The sequence below is a fragment of the Podarcis cretensis genome, assembly GCF_951804945.1.
Source record: "Podarcis cretensis genome assembly, chromosome: 16".
In the NCBI taxonomy this organism is placed as follows: Eukaryota; Metazoa; Chordata; class Lepidosauria; order Squamata; family Lacertidae; genus Podarcis; species Podarcis cretensis.
Window position 1 is genome coordinate 15326293 of NC_137186.1, and position 18844 is coordinate 15345136.

Sequence of the window (18844 nt, forward strand, 5' to 3'; positions counted from 1 at the left end):
AAGTAGCAAATGCTGATACTGGGCAAAACAGGGCAGCTTTTGTGGAAAAATTGAGGGGTGGGGAAGCTCAGGTAGCTGTCGCGTGCTGTTGGTAGTGTTGGGGGAGGGATAAAAGCAGCAGTTGTTGGGTGGGTAAATTCCAATGAGATTTGGAAGCCAAGTAAAAATAGGAGCAAGCTATTCGGGTAGGAGAGCTGGGGGAAAATTCATGTCCCCAATACGCCCCTTTTGTTTCTGATAGTACATGGTTAGATGAGTCTAAAAAGCCCGGGACACAAAAATTTCACGGCCCTATAGAAGCTATCGTGGCTCATTTACCAGAAGTATTGTATTTAGTGTTAACTCCGGAAGTGTATACTCAGTTCTGACCATACTAAGCCTCCCAAAGCAAAATATACATCAGGAGGTTTAGTATGGTCAGAATTGTGTGTGGCCACAAACTGGAAAGTGTTCATAGGGAGGGCAACCAAGATGGGGTGCAGTTGAAGGAGCCGGGTATGTTTACCCTGGAAAAGAAGAGGCAAATATCTTAAGGGCTGTCACATGGAAGATGCAGCGAGCTTGTTTTGTTCTGCTGGGGAGGGTAGGACTCAAACCAAGGGCTTCAAGTTACAACAAAGGAGATTCCAACTCAACATTGGGAAGAACTTTCTGACAGGAAAAGCTGTTCAACTGTGAAATGGACTCCTCCTAAATGTGGTGGACTCTCCTTCACTGGAGGTTTGTAAGCAGAAGCTGTATGGCCATCAGCCATGGATGATCTAGTTGAGATTCCTGCACTGCAGGGGGTTGGACTAGATGGCCCCTCGGAGCCCCTTCTGTGCGTTTGAGGCAACGTAGCACTCGTAGTGTGTCTGGCCCAGCCCTTAGTTTTTGTCGCAAATCCTTTTCAAATTGCTCTGTGGACCGGCCAAGTCAGCCCGGAAGCTGCTTGGGTGTGTGCTTGCGTGTTAGTCTTAACTCTCCGCAAGTCTATGAGCGCGCGGACTTCTGCTGGGAGGGGCGGGACTCCTTTTCTCGGCGCACCCATTGGATCCCGCGGGGTTTCCATGGCGACGGATCCCCTGGCTTATCCATGGCGGCCGCGGCGCTGCCTTCGTCGTCCTCGGGAGCCGCTGGCGACGGGTAAAGCCCGGAGAGGTCGCGTTTTGGAGGGCAGCTGCTCCCCCCTTCCTCTTTTTCTCTTGCCCCCCCCCGTCCCCTCCCCGCTTTCAGGATTCTTGCCTGCGCTGGCGAGGGGGGAGGAGGCTGGTGCCTGCAGGTCGGACTCCTGGGTTCCCTAGAAGAAAAGTGGGTGCGCATGCGTTTGTTTTGGTTTCCATTCCACCCCACCCCCCCCCGGTTGGTGACGCGTGTCTGCACTGTGACCAGTTCCTCCCCCTCTATCTCACCCCCGAGGAGGAGCCCTGTCGCAGCTGCACCACGGAGGCAGGCAGAAATCCAACAGGTGCTGCAGGTTCCCAACATCAGCCCATTTCCGTGCAGAAGAGAACTTCTTTGTCTACTCCGTTTCTGCCCCCAAGTGCATCTGTCAAACGCACAGAGCAACCTCTTCATCTAAATAAAAAAGGTGTCAACCAGGCATAGATGAACTGCTCAAAACCCCAGTATAGCGGGTGATGAGGACATGTAGATGGAAGTGAGTCTTTTGCCACATTCGTTTTGCCTAAGGAACTGGTTTGTATTTTTCTGGCTGTGGGTAGTGACAATATTGGGGGGAAGAAGGGGGGCAAAAACTGTGGGCAAATTGCTTTTTTTTGCACGGGTGGGAGCTCTGCCCCATCAGTATCTGTTTGACTCCTGGGAGAGAAATGTTTGCTGGACATAATAGATTTTTGAATGAGAATAAACCCATCTAGTTCACAAGAACATCCTCATCCTTAATATATTTAGAATTGTGTATGACACCGTCAGCTCCTTGGATGAAAGACAGGATACAAATAAACAGCACCAATCCTGGGCATGTCGACTCAGAAGTCAGTCCCATTGAGCTCAATGGAGCTTGTTCCCAGGTATTTGTGCACAGAATTGCAGACTCAATGACTTTGAGGAGTTCTTTGCCCAGCTGCATGAGAGAGAATCACGATGAGCTGTAAGAGGGGTGCAACTTGGAATTGTGTATATGAGAGAAAGACAAAGAAACAGAGTCAGGACTCCTGGGTTCTTTCAGAACACACTGATTGTTGTGGCAGAAAATCAAGACTTCTGAGTGTCTGTCACCACTCTGTGGAAGCTTTATGGTTCGGAGGGATTTAGGTCAGGTGTGAACAGAGACTCCTAGAGAATTGGCTCTCTGGGCTGAAACTGTCTGCAATATATTTCATTTTGTATATTTTTTCAACCTTTCCTTCATCTATTGCAGCATTCAAGCCAATTCCAAATGGCTGGATGCCCACTACGATCCAGTGGCCAGCCTCTACACATTTTCCTCTTGCGTCAGTAAGTCTGAGTTCGTTTTCTCTCTCCTTAATAAGCATTGTCTCTTTCCTGTTTTGATGGGTGAATATGGCGATCATAATGTACAGTGGTTGAGACGGGCATAGTTTTGACTATCTGCTGGTTCTCCCTGGGTTTGCAGTAGGTAAAAGCATATTTTGTTTTCCGCACTGCAGCACGAGCAATGCCTACTTTGTGACAGCTTGCTTTGGTGGAAGTGGTTAAGGAAGGAAGGCAAGGATAGGTCCCAGCAGACTTGAGTGGTCTTTGGTGGACCCTCTCCTGCTACAATGTGCCTTGGTGGGTTTACCTGACAGCAGAGCTCTGAATCAGTACCAGACAACTGGGAGCTGTCATATAGATCTCCCAGAATGCTCCATAATGTAACATTGCTCTGGACCATTGTGGGAATAAGGAGTGACTCAGTCTGAGAACCACTCTTTTTATAAAGCTGCATCCTCTGTCCTGGAATTTGTTGCCTCCAATAGCAGACATGTGGGGATCAGATGTGGCTTAGTAGTATAGGAAATGCTGCCTGCACATGTTCAGAGCTGCGTCTTTCTTTTTTTGTCCAATGGAAGGGAGGCATCCAGTTTCTACCCATAGAATGGCTGGACAGGGAGGCAATGGCTGATCAGTGCTGACCAGTGTCACCATTTGGATCTCTAAGAAGAAAAAGTGAGGGAGTGGCCTGAGAAGCCCTAGTAGAAGTTAATGCAAACAAAGTTGATCATCCACATTGATCAATGGGGGTTGGACTTGATGACCCTCAGGATCCCTTCCAACTCTACGGTTCTATGGTTCTATGGCTGTATGACTGAAGCTCGTCAGAAGACACCCCATCTTCTGGGCAGTCGAGGCTAGTGAAGCACCCCTCATTCCAACATCAAGAAGCGATGGCATTGTGGATAACCGAGGTCAGCAGTGTTGATCCTCATGCCCACCAGAAGGTGCGCCATCCCCTTATGGTAATGTTGGGCTCACCATGTCACCCTTCGTTCCACCAGAGGGTGCTACACCACTGTGTGGTTGAGGAAAGTGTAGCGCCAACCATATTGCATCCTTTCCTCACCTGCTTTTACTTCTCCTGGATGGTGGAGATTCTTCTGTGGTCACATGGCTGATTTTAAAGCTTTCAAGGGTTGGGGGAGGTATGTTATTCTCCCACGGTGTCAATTCAAGGCATTTTGGGGTTTTTGGAGAAGTCTATTATTTCCTTGAATTTCAGGATTCTGAGTGGGTTATTTCTTCCAAACCAGTATGCGGATTATGGAACAGGTACTACAATACAGTATACTTAAATTCTCTGGTATCTACTTTGTTTGCTTTGATTTAAAGGTAAAGAAACACATGGAAAGCCTCAGGACAATAGTAGGGGTTCTCCAACAAGGGAAGTCACTCACTTCTGTTGATCTCATGAAAGCATATAGTTAATGTTCCCTATTCGAACAGCTCCAGAGAAGCTCCTTCCATTCCAGCACCCGAGTTTCTGCTAAAGCTGTGTGCCTCCCTGTTGACTTACCTGCATCTGCAGGAGACTTGCATTAACCTATATTTTCTTAACAATTCTGTTGTTTGCATCTGTCTATCTTGGGGGACAATGGAGGGGTGTGCCTCTGGGGTGAAGTCAATTGCAGGTGACTTTACTTTCAACAGGGGATGTTGCCTGGTATCCTTATAAAAATAGTAGCTTTGGGGGGGATGGGGCTCCTCTGCCCTCTCCCCTGTTTATGTGTGGGTCTTTTTAATGGGGCTGATACAGGTTCTGCTGTCTTTTCCAGCCCTGGCTGACCTGCATGGTGATGGAGACTGTAAGGTAAGGGAACTGTCACTGTCACATCCACAAACCCTTCTCTTGTACTGCCCATATTCATCACACCTGCAAATCTGCTGCCTTTTGGGTGCCTCTTCCCTTCTTTCTCTACCTCTCCATCTAGCCTAATAGGCTTTTGTTGCATGAATACCATTTTTCTTGTGTAGATTTTGAGTGCACGTTCCTAGTCTCCTCTTTGTTCCTTTTGCCTGCTTGCTTTTAGGTTTATCAATTTAGGTTTCAGAGCCTCCAAAGGGACACACATCCTTGGGTATCATTCAAGGAGGCACCTAGTTGTTGTTTTGCTTTCCCCCTTTCCCAGCTGGTGGTGGGCGACCTGGGCCCTACAGGACATGAGATGAAGCTGAAGGTGTACCACGGCATGGACCTCCTGAGCGAGAATGTCCTGTTGGACTTGCCCACAAGTGTGGCTGCCTTCCTGATGGAGCGTCATGAACTGTGTGTTCCTGCTGTGGGGGTGGCTGCCGGTCCCTACATCTACGTGTACAAGAACATGCGCCCCTACTTCCGCTATGCTCTGCCCCCCTTGGAAGTCAACTCCACAGAGAAGGATGTCTGGGAGCAGGCAAAGGAGGTGAGAAGGAGGAGGGAGGGCTTGGGGAAGCTGTCTGCTAGCCACAACCCCTTTGGTCATGGGTCTTTAGGTACCTTCCCTCCCATCCTTCCTGCCTGAGGGCCAGTGTGGTTGGAGCAGAAGTGGTGCACTTCCAGCACTCTCTGCCTGGCTCTCAGGTCTCTCTCAAGGCCATAGCCTCCACCCCCAGACCATACCCCTTACTAGACCTGCTTTTTCACCCTTCCTGGGTGCTTTTGCAAGGCTGGAATATGCTCTATGATGCCTCTTGCTTGCCTGTATGGAGGGCAAAAAAGGGTTGTGTTGAAACTGCATGAAAATATAAAATTTGTATCCATTGCTCCATCCACTTTTGCTGCTGGCTCTACCCACCCCTGGGCCCTAGAAAGTTACTTGGGATGGAATGTGGCCCTTGGACTGGAAATAGTTTCCCATTCCTGGGTTGGAGTGTTGAACTAGGGCCTGGGAGACCAGGATTCAAATCGCACTCAGCTGTGAAGCTCATGGCTTGGGCCAGTCGTCGTCTCTCAGTCTGACCTACTTCACAAGGTTGTTGTGAGGATCAGATGTGAAGGGGGAGAACCACGTCTGCCACCCTGAGCTGCTTGGGTGAAAAGTGGGATATAAATGCAATTGCTTAATTGGAGTGCAAATCCCTCTTGGTTTCTGATTCATCACCAGCAGTCCTTCCAGTTTCTTAAGTCTGCCTCTCTTGTAGGGAGCAGCCGTTGACTGTCCTCCTTCTCTCTTGGTAGGACAAGGTTGACCTTCTGTCAATGAAGGAGACACTGGAGATGATCCGGTAAGGAGCTCTGAAGCTGGGCAGGGCGAGACCAAGTCTTCTGAGCCATCTCTAAACATCAGGAGGATAAGCAAACAAGGCTTGGGGGTCAGCTAGGGGCAGGTGGGAATGGAGAGCATGCCAGGCGGGGGGGGGGTATTTCTTACATTGGCATGCAAAAAAAATATGCTTTATAATCCGCTTTTTGGTCACCCCCACATGTCTGGGCTATGAAAGCTCCCATTTAATTGACTAGAGAAGCAGAGGCTCAGGGCGAACAAGCTTGCCTAGGGCTCTGTGGTTCTAGACTGTTCACTGTGCCACACTGGCATGGGCCACAGAAGCCCAAGGCTCTCCCTCCTGACTTACCTGATGTGTCTCAACAGGGAAAACGCAGACAGAGAAAATACGGAGCCGCCCTTGTCAGTACAGTCCTTGAGGTGAGTTCTTTGGTGTGGGCAGGGCTGGGAAAAGCTCCTGGCAGAAATCCTGGAGAACTGCTGCCAGTCATTGTAGTCAATACTGAGTTAGATTGGCCAGTGCTCTGACTCAGTGCAAGGCAGTTTTGGATGTTCCTGTGATGCCCACTCCAGACCAAGTTCTCTGCTTCAGGCTGATGGGAACACAGCTTTGATTGTGAGAAATGGTCTCCTTTTTTCATCCTCTGTTGAAGGCCATCTCTCTCCCTCTCCCTCTCCCTCCCCCCCCCCCCATGTGGGCTGGGACCCTGGGCTCCTTTCATCACCTTCCCCATCTGCTCTGCAGGTTCCTGGCCCTTGACCCTCCTGAGATGGAGTCCTTTGTGAACCAGTATAAAATGCAGCCGCTCAAGCGCCAGGTGTGTACTCTGATGTTCCATATCCACTCCTGCCCTGAACATCCCAGAAGAGGAAGAGGTTTGGGATGCTGTTTGGTTGATCCCAGGCAAATACTGCCAACTCTTCCCTGAAGCCAAGAATGGCCTTGCTTAGGGGACACATCTTTTAAAATCACAACTTGGGGCAATCAAGTAGCAAAAGGGTTAGGCACAAGGTTCCCATGCCCCCAAATGTCCCAGATTTGAAGTGCACTTACAGAACCAGTTGCCCATGGCTGGGAAACATATCCTAGTCCCTTGGGGTTCACCTCTCTTGATGCATAAAGTTGCCCCTTTGCCCCTCCTCATCTTTCAGTCACTGATTACCTGCATGACTACCCTGAAGAAGAGCGTGGCAGACGAGGGCTCTATCAGCTGCCTGGTGCTTGGGACGGAGAACAGCGACATCATCATCTTGGATCCTGAGCCCTTCAGTATGCTGGTGCAGGTGAGGCCCTGGAGAAGAGTGCTCTGAAGCTCAATAGCATGCTTATTTCAAGAGGGGGAAGAGAGGGCCATTTTGTTCTCTGCCTTATGCCCTTTGAGGCTAAGCGGAAGCCTCTCGCTCTGGTGTTCCTCACAATCGCAACAACCAGTTGCAGAATTCAAGACAATGTTGGGGGAATCGAGTATTGGAGTCGGGACTGAGGAGATCTGCTTTCAGATTTGCTCCCAACCCTGAAGTTAACTGGGCGATCTTGGGCAGCCATCATATTTCATCCTTAACCTACCACCGAGGGATGTTATGAGGATGCAAAAGGAATATTTTTACAAATTTCCTCCCTGGGAGGAAGTGTGGGATACAAATGCAATGAATGAATAAATGAATAAAATAAGCTGTTGGATTCACCATTCCCTGTAGTGGAAGCTAGACCATGAAGGCGAGTGGGACACTGCACCACCAACCTTAGTCTGGCTTTTGCCAACCTCCACTTCACTGTTTCCTTACTTAGAAGTGTGGCTGCACTTGTCTGGCTCCAGTTACTGTTGCCTTGTGCCCTATCAGTTCTGGTAAGCGCCAACCTCCACTGATTGCATGGCTTCCGGTTTAAAAACGACAACAAAGAGCAGGTTTCTAGATTTTGTAGGTTTGAATGCTGTGGCCCATGTCTGTGAAATCTCAGGAGGCTGAGTTTCAGTGGCAGGGATATTGGTAACGAATGGGGGTGTCTGTTTCAACTAGAAAACCCTCAAAACTGCCCAGGGGTGACCACCCGCCTGCCAATCCCATCCTGGTGATGTGACTATTTAAAATAGGTCCCTCTCGCATCTGTCCCATGCGAGGCAACATGCCAGGGAGTGGGGCAGTATTCGGCTTCAGCACTGTTTTTCTTTTTTAATGGCAGACAAAGGTACCAAGCGTGCCAGCCTTTCTGGACGTCACAGGACAGTACGATGTGGAATATCGGCTCATAGTGGCCTGCCGTAATGGGTGCATCTACATCCTCCGCAGGTGGGCAGAGGAGGAGCTGCTGGGGGTGTTTTGGGAGGGCAGAGAGGGCCTGATGGGTTGAAGAGGGAGGCTGACATGTTTCAGAGCAAGCTCTTAAGAATACGGCAAGGAAAAGCCCCATATCTTGTGCATCACCCATCTTGGCACTGGAGTTGCCTGCTTTGCTGACCACAAGGCCTGGACTTGACCTGCCACTGCTGTCTTTCTCTCCCACGCAGGAACTCCAAGCGACATAAATACTGCATTGAGCTGAGTTCTCAAGCCGTGGGCTTGTCCTGGGTCCAAAAGAACATTGTGGTGGCCTGCTCCGACGAAACCCTTCAAAGCTTTACTCAGAAGGTTGTGGGGTCATGGGGTGGAGGGCAGCTTTAATTACTGGCCACAGCTTTGGCAATCTGCCTCACCTCAAACTGTCAACTGAAGGCAGCAGCTCTTAACTTGAACCTTGGCTCACTTCTGGAACTCAAGGTGCATTAGAGTTAAGTGAATGGAGCCAAGGTACATTGAAGGGCATTGTGTTGTGTAAGTGTATGCATGTGGTCCCCAGGTGGTGCTATTGCTGTGCCCAATTCTGTTTTAAAGGAGGATCTTGTTAAAAGAAGGGTAATCCTAGTGGGGGGCCTTAATTAGCAAGGAAATCAATTGGGGGCCAGGTCAGAGAAGCTGTTCTGTCGGGTTCCTGAATGTCTTTTTCTCGTGGCAGGGGAAGAAGCTCTGGGTGGTCCCATTGCCAGCCACCCCCATCACTTTGAGTCTCATAGATGAGAAGTTCCAGAGCTTCCATGCTGTGCTGGTCGCCTTGGCCAATATGGAGGTGCACATATACCAGGACAAGAACCTTGTGAACATCATCCAAACACAGGTGAGAGGCAGGAACAGGGGGTGCCCACATGCAGGGCTGAATGAGGGCATTCTGGTGGTTTGGCACAGGAGCTGGTCGCAGCGTGGGTGGGGGAGGTGTTTGTGTGTGAGACTGTATGTTTGTTTCTCTGAGCCCAGGCTGCTCTGTCTCATGTGTTTGTCATCTGTGGGATTGAAACAGGAGAACTAGAGAACCAAGACTCCTTGAGTAAGTTCCTGGAAAACATGGCTCCTGTTGAATGTGGGTCTGGTAAGGCATTGGAATTTGCCTTTGACTTCGTCATACCACTGGTCCTTCTTGCCCAGGATCCCTTTTCAAACTGGGGATGTTGAGGATTCAACCTGCATGCAAAGCAGAAACGCCCTTGGTCCAGAGAGGCACCCTTCCTGCTGCAGATGGCCTCCCCTACAGTTCCCTTCTTCAGTAACAGTTCACAGGCTGTATCCTCACTCAGCCTACCTGTTCCGGACCTGCTGTGGGCCATTCCTGGCCCTTCTCAGCTCCTGAACTGAGCACACAGGGAGAGGGAGACTGTTCTTGGCAGAGGGAGGACCCACAGGAGGTGAAGGAGAGCTGGCAGGGAGGCAACCTGGGAGGAGATGAGGTGCCCTGGGCTGGGAGGGTGGAGATGCAGTGAGAGAGCCATGAGAAGACAAAGAGCTCCCATAGGGATGTGGGAACCTGACAAAGGCCAAGTCACACCATTGGTCCATCTAGCTCAGTATTGGCTACCGCTGATTGGTCGCTGCTCTCCAGGGTTTCAGGCAGAGGATATTCCCAGCCTTCCTCCTAGCTGGAGAGGCCATTGGGGATTGAATCTCAGACCTTCAGCATGAAAAGCAGGCGCTGTACTACTGGCAAAGACCAAATCAAAGAAAGGAAAGCTATACGGCCACACCAAAGACAAGCCCACCTGTCTTCCTTCTCCCTGCGAAAAGCAGCAACCCACCTTCATCTCTTTTTCTCTGTTTCTGCTGCCAGGACGTTGTCAGCAGCATCTGCTTCGGCCGCTATGGGAGGGAAGATAACACGCTTGTCATGACCACCAAAGGTAAGAGCAGATGTTGTGCCTTGTGAAGTCAGAGCACTTAGCCCGACCTTCTGCCCTTCCCCAGGGGGCAGCCAGCAGGTAGCATTCAGGGGCAAGCTGCACCTGAGCATAGAGGCTTTGAAATCTACAGAGCTACAGTCTGGTTGCAGCATGCAGTTGTCCCTCCTGATATGGAGCCCAAGCTGTGAAGAACGAGCTGCAGCTGAGAATTTTGCTGAAGATGCTCATCTCTCAGGCTTTCTTGGGAGAAAGTCATGTTGGTCTAAACTTGCTGGAGTGGTTGTATCAAACAGGGGTGGGGAGCCTATCAAGTGAAGGCACTTCCCTGTCCTACTTGACTCCTTGCCCATCTGTCGTTTCTCCCCCTTCTCTTTTTTAAAAAAATTATTTATAGTTTTCAGATTTATACGGTTCACTGATTATACAATCATTTTGACATTTCAAAACTTGACTTCCTTCCCCCACTTTCTGCAGTTCCTTAACTTTATTTTTAATATCTTCTGCATATCCAAATTAGCTTAATTTGTTCATTTATTCATCTTCTTTAAATATATACTCTTATGAAACTGCAGGTTATTACAAGGATCCTGCCAATGTTTTTATCTGCTTACAATTTATCTGTAAATATTCAATAAACCTTTTCCATTATTTTATAAAAAGTTATCTTGATTTCTTATCCTTCCAGTAAGTTTAGCTATTTCTGCATATTCCATAAGTTTTTGTATCCATTCTTCCTTTGCTGGGACTTCTTCTTCTTCTTTCCATTTTTGGGCGAGTAGCATTCTTGCCGCTGTAGTCGCATACATGAGTTTCTGCTCTTCTCCTAGGCGGGGGCCTGATCATCAAGATCCTAAAACGCACTGCCACGTTTGACAAGCGGGATGCGGTTGTCGGAGCCCCCGTCGCCCAGAGCATCAAGCTCAACGTGCCCAAGAAGACAAAGCTGTATGTGGACCAGACGCTACGGGAGCGGGAGAGTGGCGTGGGTGAGTCGCATGAGCAGTGCGTCTCGGAGCATGGCAGCCTCTCTTACAGGCACACAACATCCCAGCCCGATGCAAACTCCTAGCTCCTTCCTCTATGGTCTCTGGATCAGGAAACATTTCCTCTTTACACATGTAGAGGCTTTAGGAATCTCTCTTTGGATAAACCTTAAAAATGGCTAGTTGGGTTTTTTTGGACCTTTTTTATATAATAATTTATTGATTTTCCAAAAATAACAATAAAAAAAAAACCCAGAAAAAAATCATAACCAAATTAAACCATGAATTTTGATCGACTTCCCTCCACTCCCCCTCTTGGTTCCATTACAATGTACTTGTTTATGCACATTCATAAAACCTTATATACTTAACAATCCAATGTTAAAACCTTCATCTTATTACAGGTGACTTTTAAAAGTTATACTAATGTAAAAATCTGTACACAAAGCTTTAAAAATATGCTTTAAACAATTGCCCTTTTTTGTAATGATTTGCCCTGCATAGTTTAATAATTTATTTTGCCAATCTTCATCTTTATCTTCTTCTTTTTGTTCTTTGGCTGAGGCTTCTTCCTTCCATAGGGGCTGGCTGGTCTTGGCCTGGGGTTCAATCTCACGTATTGGAACAAAGTATTTCGTTCAAACAATTCATCAAGTCCTGTACATCTCAATACCATAACTGTGTTTGATCATATTTTTCCACAGTTGCAGCATAAGAACCCCCGAGAATTCTGCTAAACACAAAAGTCCCTGTTCATATTTTGTGGCTATGAATACAAACTGGTGGGACGCAGGTGGCGCTGTGAGTTAAACCACAGAGCCTAGGACTTGCTGATCAGAAGGTCGGCGGTTTGAATCCCCGCGACGGGGTGAGCTCCCGTTGCTCGGTTCCTGCTCCTGCCAACCTAGCAGTTCGAAAGCACGTCAAAGTGCAAGTAGATAAATAGGTACCGCTCCGGCGGGAAGGTAAACGGCATTTCCATGCGTTGCTCTGGTTCGACAGAAGCGGCTTAGTCATGCTGGCCACATGACCCAGAAGCTGTCTGCGGACAAACGCCAGCTCCCTCGGCATATAGAGCGAGATGAGCACCGCAACCCCAGAGTCGGTCACGACCGGACCTAATGGTCAGGGGTCCCTTTACCTTTACCTTATACAAACTGGTGCAGGAAGACCTTTATGTGGAGTGTGGTTTGTGGGTGATCTCAGCCAGGAAAGAGTTGCTCAGAATTGATTCTAGGACCTAAGTGCTCTAGCACAACAGATCCCCTAATTTCTGCAGGCAGAGGGTGTTTTGATGATGGCACGAGGGAAGGTCTCATTTCTCTCCTCCCTCCTCCCTGTTTCACTTTGCTTCCTTCCCATCCCCCACCCTCGCCCAGCCATGCACCGGGTGTTTCAGACGGACCTGAGCCGCATCCGACTCATGGCGGCCCGAGCCTACGCCCAAGCGCTTCAGTGCAACATGACGCCTGTGTCTGAGTCGGCGCAGGAGCAGCTGAAGATGAACGCTGTGGTGAGGAGGAAGGGGGAGGGGGAAATGAATACAGGATTGGTCTGAATCGAGGCGGGCTTCCTTAAAAATGGTCCCAATCCCTGGAAAAGAGAAGACAGCTGGAGGGGTGACCCCAGGATGGGGTGAGGGGAGGAAAGGAAATAGTGCGTTAAATCAGAGGATGGTGCAAGAAAAAAGGTGGGCTGCTTTTTTAAAAATGAGTAAATTGGTCCCCGCCAGGGAAGAGTGGATAACGAAGATGATGGACTGTGCCGAAATGGCGAAGATGACAGTGAAGATCAGACACCAAGATGAGGAAAAATTCAGTAAAGAATGGGGGGCAGGGATTATAGAGCATCTTAAAGACCACTGTAAATATTTAAAAATGCTAGCAGGATTGTTATAACACTTATAATGAAACAAAATTAAAGTTCTAAAAAAGAGATAAAATGGATTGGGAAAATGTGATTAGATGCAATAGAAAGAATAATTAAAAATGGGAAACTAGGGGAGGGTGGGGGAAGTCCAGGGATTCAAGTAATCTCAAATGTGTAAAAATTGAAAATGATTTAAATGTATAAGAATTTTGTTAAAAATGAAAATAAAATAGTTAAAAATAAATAAATAAATGGAGTAAATTAGGAATTCTTGAGAAGGGATGGGCTTTGCTTGAGCTGTTGTATCCAACTAAGTCATGCTCACAGTAGACTCACTGAACTCAATAAACTGGAGTAGCTCAAGTTCATTGGCGTCAGTGGGCCTAATCTGATTTTGGGTCCCTCTGGATTACCTGTTTATTGAGAATTCATCCTTATTTTCTTGCACAGACCTTAGGAGGAGGTTCGATTATATCTGGTCATTAATGAGCATTCATTCTGATTTACTTGCAGGAATGTTTATACCTCTTCCCATTAATCATTTGTTCATCCCATATTTTGTATTTCCCTATCACTTTCCAAACCGTAAAATGTCCAGTTCTTTTTTTAAAAGTGGATTTGTTGTGCTAGGGCTGTGCAAACCTAAAGTTCCCATGTGCTTTCCCCTGCAAAATAGTGAAAGTCCGGAGGCACCTTTGGGTTGGATATTACCCAGAGTCCCCTCTTGATGAAATGTTGAGACATTGTTGAGACACTTCTCCCCCCCCCCCCCCCATCCTCATTCCCCTTTGTCTCACACGCTCATTCCCATAATGCACTTCTCTCCCTTCTGCAGGTCCAGGGCATGGGCCCTACCTTCAAGTTGACCCTTAACCTCCAGAACATGTCAGATACCCGTGCAGTCGCCAACCTTCTCATCAGCTTCCTGTATGATGAAAAACTCTACTCCATAGAGCATCCTTTCTTTAAGGTAATTTCATCCTTCTCCTAAATTGGATCTCCCCTGACTCCCTCTCCTAAATGTTTTGCACAGGCCCCCTGTATAACCAGTCCAGCGGCCTTCTCAGAGTAGAGTTGTCATGCGTCTGGAATTTCCAGGACATAGCTGGGATTAGGCAGTCGGAAGCAGTGTCCGGGCGGGAAACACTAAGATGTCCTTGAAAATCCAGACATATGGCAACCCATGTCGGAAGTGTAGGCTATCCCTGTTTAGGGAAGGTTTTAATATTTGATGAATCATTGTATTTTAATATTCAGCTGGAAGCCACCCAGAGCGGCTGTTGAAAGCCAGCCAGATGGGCGGGGTAGAAATAATAAATTTGTTGTTGTTGTTATTATTATTATTATTATTATTATTATTATTATTATTATTATTGATTTCCTTACAAAGAGCTCAAAAACTTTTTTTATCGAGATTTTGCAAAAATAGCTCAACAACTTTGGCCAAAAACCCTAACTCAGGCTCAGCTGGAGTTACAGCTACACGCCTCCCTCCTTGGGCTCTTAGCCCTCTTCCCCAACACGCTGCTTGCCATAAGAATTTCCTGCATTTTTCTTGCCTCCCTGCAGACTCCCATGTTGGTTCCAGGATTGAATTACCCTCTGGCCACCTTTGTGGAGTGTCTGAGCGAACAAGGGACCTCGGATATTATTAAGGTTAGTGTTCCTGCTTTGATTCCCCACCCCACTCCTGACAGGCCTGCCCCTTGACTTCCCATGCCATTGATTTCCCAGTTGTTTCAGTCTTGGGGGGCTTGCCTGTCAAAAGAAAAAGCCTGCCTTCCCTGTGCCTTGTTCCCAGTTTTTATGCTGACTTGCAATCCAAGATGGCCGCTGTGTTGGCATGCCGACCACATCATCTCCTTTGTGTTGCAGGTGTTTGTGTTGCACGAGGGGGAGCCTGAACCACTGCTGACGGCGCACATCAACATGCCTGTCAGCGAAGGCCTGGCGGCCGTGTGAGCTCAAGGTCGAGTGTGAGCTCAGGGTCGAACGGAGGAGAGGAAAAGGGCCAACCCACTTGTAGTCTTCTCTCTGGGCCGTGTGCCTCAGCAGTAGCATAGACTTTACCTCCATCAGTTCTGGGAAGGGCCACCTGGAGAGGAGCGCCACCCTAGGATAGCCGGCGTCATTTGCGATGGAGGTATGTGGAGTTCCTCCTCACACTGAGGAAGAGCCTGCATCCAGGGGCTGCCACAGGATTAGCCGCAGCTCGTCTTCTGGGCCCAGAAATGGAGAGGTGGAACAGCAAATGAAGTCCAGTGTTTCAAGAGCCCAATAAATTTTATTTATTCTTATGTTTGACTTTGGGACATGTATCTGGGTGAAGGTGTTTGGAGCATTGGAGAAGGATGTACAGTCATACCTTGGAATGAATACACTTCAGGTTGAGCATTTTCTGGTTGTGCTCCGCGGCGACCCGGAAGTAACGGAACGTGTTACTTCCGGGTTTTGCCACTCGCGCATGCGCAGACGCTCAAAACGATATCACGCGCATGCATGGAAGTGGCGAAACGCAACACACGCACGCACAGTCACGTATTACGTTCGCTTCAGGATGCGAACGGGGCTCCGGAACAGATCCCGTTCGAATCCAGGTACCACTGTACAGAAAAGATCAGGGGGCTTGAGCACCTCTGCTATGATTGGAAGTTAAAATTTGTTGGACTTTTTTTCTTTAGAGAGGAGGGATATGGCCATTGATTGATTGATTGATTGATTGATTGATTGATTAATTGATTGAATTTATATACCACCCTATACCCAGAGGTCTAAGAGCAGCTCACAGAACGAAATCAAAATACAAAACCACAAAATATATAATTAAAGTAAAAGCAACATCCCAGTAACCCCTTTTGAGCATAAGGGTGCGGGGGGAGAGATGAAGGCAGAACCCCTGTGAGGCTGTTTCCAGGTTTGAATGAGTCCTCAGTGGGCTCTCCTCCTTCCCCAGAGCTCCCTTCTCCTGCCTATGGCTATTCCTGGCTAGAGCAATAGATGGTATCAGGCCATTATTTAAGATTTTGTACAGTGCCCTCACAATGCCTGATGCTTCCACTGTTCTGGAGCATAGTGGGAAATATAGATTCACATGCAGCAGCCACTTGGCCCAGGACAAGCATCAGCTCCACAAAGCCCTCCACTCCCAATAGTTTGCATGCTGACACTGGGACCTGAATTCATGTCACATGTGGAACTGGGCTGCCCATCTATCAGGTTCTCTCTTTTGAGACGTGGGCTGGGGGAGAATTTAATTCCGCTCAACCTGAAATGTAAATCTTCCCAATCCACAGTGATGCACAGTGTGGAGGGAGTAGATGGGGAGAAGTTTTTCTCCCTCTCATAATGCTGTAACATGGGGTTATCCAGCGAAGCTGAAGGGGAGAGGGGGAGGCGAGACAACAATAAGTCCTTCTTCACCTTAGACCTATCTTTTGGGTTCTGGGGTGCTGCAGACGAGGAGCAAGCGCCCTCAAGGTCTGAACCAAAGTTTGGTTTCAGGAAGCCACAGTCATCTGCCATAAAACTTTGAAATAAGCTGAAATACAGTGACAGCCCCTACAGTTGCTGAGTAGTTTTGATTTCTGAAAACCTTTTTTGTTCCTTGCCAATTATTATTATTATTATCATCATGATCATCGCTCTACCTCTTGGGTTTAGCTGAATTTGGACCGGGAGCAAGTTCCCTCCTGTGAAAGCAGATTTCCTCATATGACTTCTGATATCTTGTGTATCCCTGCTGAAATCCAAGAAAGCCTTTGTGACCCTTTTCGTTTTATTTTATTTGAAGTCCTGCGAGTCAGTATCAAGTCTCATTATTTGCTCCACTGATATCTATGGTTGTCTTTTTATTTGGCATACTCCCTGTTCCGAGTTACTTGTGTTTTCTGTTGGACTAAACTGGAATGTAGAAGATAAGAATGAAAAAGACACTCCACGTGGCATAAAACATAGGAGATAGGCATGAAAGAACATGAATACTCTCTATGTTGGGCTTCTCAAGGCTGAGGCTGGTGATTTCTGCTCTAGATAACAGCACAGCTGGTGACTATTATCCTTCTTTATAACATAAACACCAACATGAGAATTTAATTCTCGGGTTGTCTGGGGCAGGTCATGAAGTAGAAGAGATTGCTTTGAATCAATGCATAGTTCACACCAAAGCTTCTTTATATTTAGATGGAATTTTGAATATATTTTGTCTGTCTCCAGATTTCACTTCCCTTTTGTTTTCCCAATTCTGTTATTCTGTGATCATATTGTGGTTTGTTGTACCATCTCATACAACACTGTTGAGAACATAAACTTTGGGTCGTTCTCCTTTGAGTTTTACATTGGGCTAAATTGGCTTTAAAATCCTTTCCAAGTTTCAGAAGCTAGCCTGGGGGAACATAGGAAGCTGCCTTCTACTGAGACAGACCATTGGTCCATCTAACTCAGTACTGCCTGCACTGACTGGCAGCAGGTCTCCAGGGTTTCAGACAGGGAGTCTCTCCCAGCCCTACCCGGAGATGGCGGGGATTGAACCTGGGACCTTCTGCATGCAAAGCAGAATGCACCGTATAGATCGGTAGTTCCCAAACTTTTGTGGGCCACTGACCCCCTGGTTCCATAAACTCATTGCAGGTGCCCCCTACCGTACCTGCCAAAAAGCATTTCTTCAAAATGATGGTTTGCACGACTCATTAAGGAAGACAATAACCAACCAGTAACAATGAATTACAATGTTTTTTCAAAAGCCAGCTAAAACCATCTTGTTTAATTGATCCAGTGATACCAGCTTTTCATGAGAAGTCATTTAGACCTCCAGTGCCTCCTTGCCACCCCCTTGCCTGTTAGCACCCCCTTGGTAATCCCACTGCCCCCTTTAGGAACCATCGGTTTAGACCTATCCTTATAGGGTCTCCTCTTCTAACTCTTTTTCAACCAAGCTTTGCATCGCCTCTTTTGTGGTTCTCTCTGTACTATTTTGAAGGGCTCATCTTTCCACTCTGTCTGCTGGGGGAAGCAGGCGGTCAGCTCCTCGAGCCGCAAGGACAGCCTGCCTCTGTTGCTTTGAGTCTATTTCTCCATCTGTGTGGTTTTTCTTTTATTTGCACCTTTTGAACACAGAGGTGTGAAGAAGCAAGTTCCATACCTAACCACACTCTCCACCAGCCACCCTCTTTATGAGAAGGTGCTAAGCTGCTCAGGAAGAGGCACCTGTTTCTAAACTTCCCTGACCGTTTTAACATGAACACCTGCTTTTATTTTCTCATCTGACTGCAGTTGCCTTCAGGGCCAGGTCCTGAGGCTGGCAAGGCTGGGCATTCACCTTAACACTGCATTTACATGTGTTCACGGCACATGTGCACCACTGCACACCCAGTAATGGCATGAAAAGGGGCAAAAAAAAAGTGCAAAACCAGCACCTAGCAATCCCACAAGCCTTTGCGAGTGCAATCCCATGAGCCTTTGCATTGACTTTGAGGCCTGTGGAGAGTTGGAGCAAGGAGGTTTGGAGGGAATGAATATGGCAATTGCAGGCTTTCTCAATGGTGCTCCATACAATAATCATAATTTTATTATGTATACCCCGCCCATCTGACTGAGTTGCCCCAGCCACTCTGGGCAGCTTCCAACACATATAAAAACATAACGTAACGTCAAACATTACAAACTACCCGGTACAGGGCTGCCTTCAGATGTCTTCTAAAAGTTGTGTAGTTCTTTACTTCCTTCACATCTGGTGTGAGGGCGTTCCACAGGGAGGGTGCCACTGCCGAGAAGGCCCTCTGCGATTTCACTTAAACGTGCAGTGCCTCCAAATGGCTGTTTTATCATTTCCACTTTGCTCCAAGTGTCCAAGAAGAGTGGGTGCAGTCTCATTCAGAGACAGGGAGCATTTGTCTCTCCAGGTGTAGCTGGACTCCAACTCCCATCAGCCTAGCCCAGGGATGATAGGAGTTGTAGTCCAGAAACAAGGTTTTCCCTTTCCTGCACCCGCCCAATAGAATTCTCAAGTTGTGCGGGAGAGAGAGGCAGTTGCATGCACCCCATCAAGCTACAGTCACTTGAAATGCTTGGAAACATTTCAGTGGAAAGTTGTCCAAATGAATGCATAAGCAGCCTGAAAATTCATTTGCACTGTGGACTGGGCAATGAG

The 18844-nt window shown here is 47.8% G+C and overlaps 1 protein-coding gene across 2 annotated transcripts; it reads left to right on the forward strand.

The window, feature by feature from the left end:
* Nucleotides 1-1000: 1000 nt before the first annotated feature.
* BBS1 (Bardet-Biedl syndrome 1) lies at nt 1001-14996 on the forward strand. 2 transcript variants are annotated; one of them, XM_079957556.1, is made up of 17 exons: nt 1001-1125; nt 2363-2439; nt 4218-4252; nt 4572-4844; nt 5600-5646; nt 6012-6065; nt 6391-6463; nt 6798-6929; nt 7828-7934; nt 8153-8273; nt 8638-8796; nt 9778-9847; nt 10675-10833; nt 12210-12343; nt 13535-13669; nt 14269-14355; nt 14575-14996. In XM_079957556.1, exons 1-17 carry the CDS (start codon nt 1076-1078, stop codon nt 14659-14661), a joined length of 1800 nt encoding a protein of 599 aa, XP_079813682.1. In that variant the 5' UTR covers nt 1001-1075; the 3' UTR covers nt 14662-14996. The 2 variants fall into 2 exon arrangements, with proteins under 2 accessions (XP_079813682.1, XP_079813683.1); XM_079957557.1 differs by having other exon boundaries at nt 1048-1140.
* The last annotated feature ends 3848 nt before the right edge of the window (nt 14997-18844 follow it).

Excerpts from the sequence above, each read along its gene's own strand:
- BBS1 (XM_079957556.1), top strand. The coding sequence starts at position 1,076 with ATGGCGGCCGCGGCGCTGCCTTCGTCGTCCTCGGGAGCCGCTGGCGAC. Across the intron at positions 5,647-6,011 it reads GAGACACTGGAGATGATCCG|GGAAAACGCAGACAGAGAAA; the intron begins GTAAGGAGCTCT and ends GTGTCTCAACAG. Across the intron at positions 8,274-8,637 it reads TTCAAAGCTTTACTCAGAAG|GGGAAGAAGCTCTGGGTGGT; the intron begins GTTGTGGGGTCA and ends TTCTCGTGGCAG.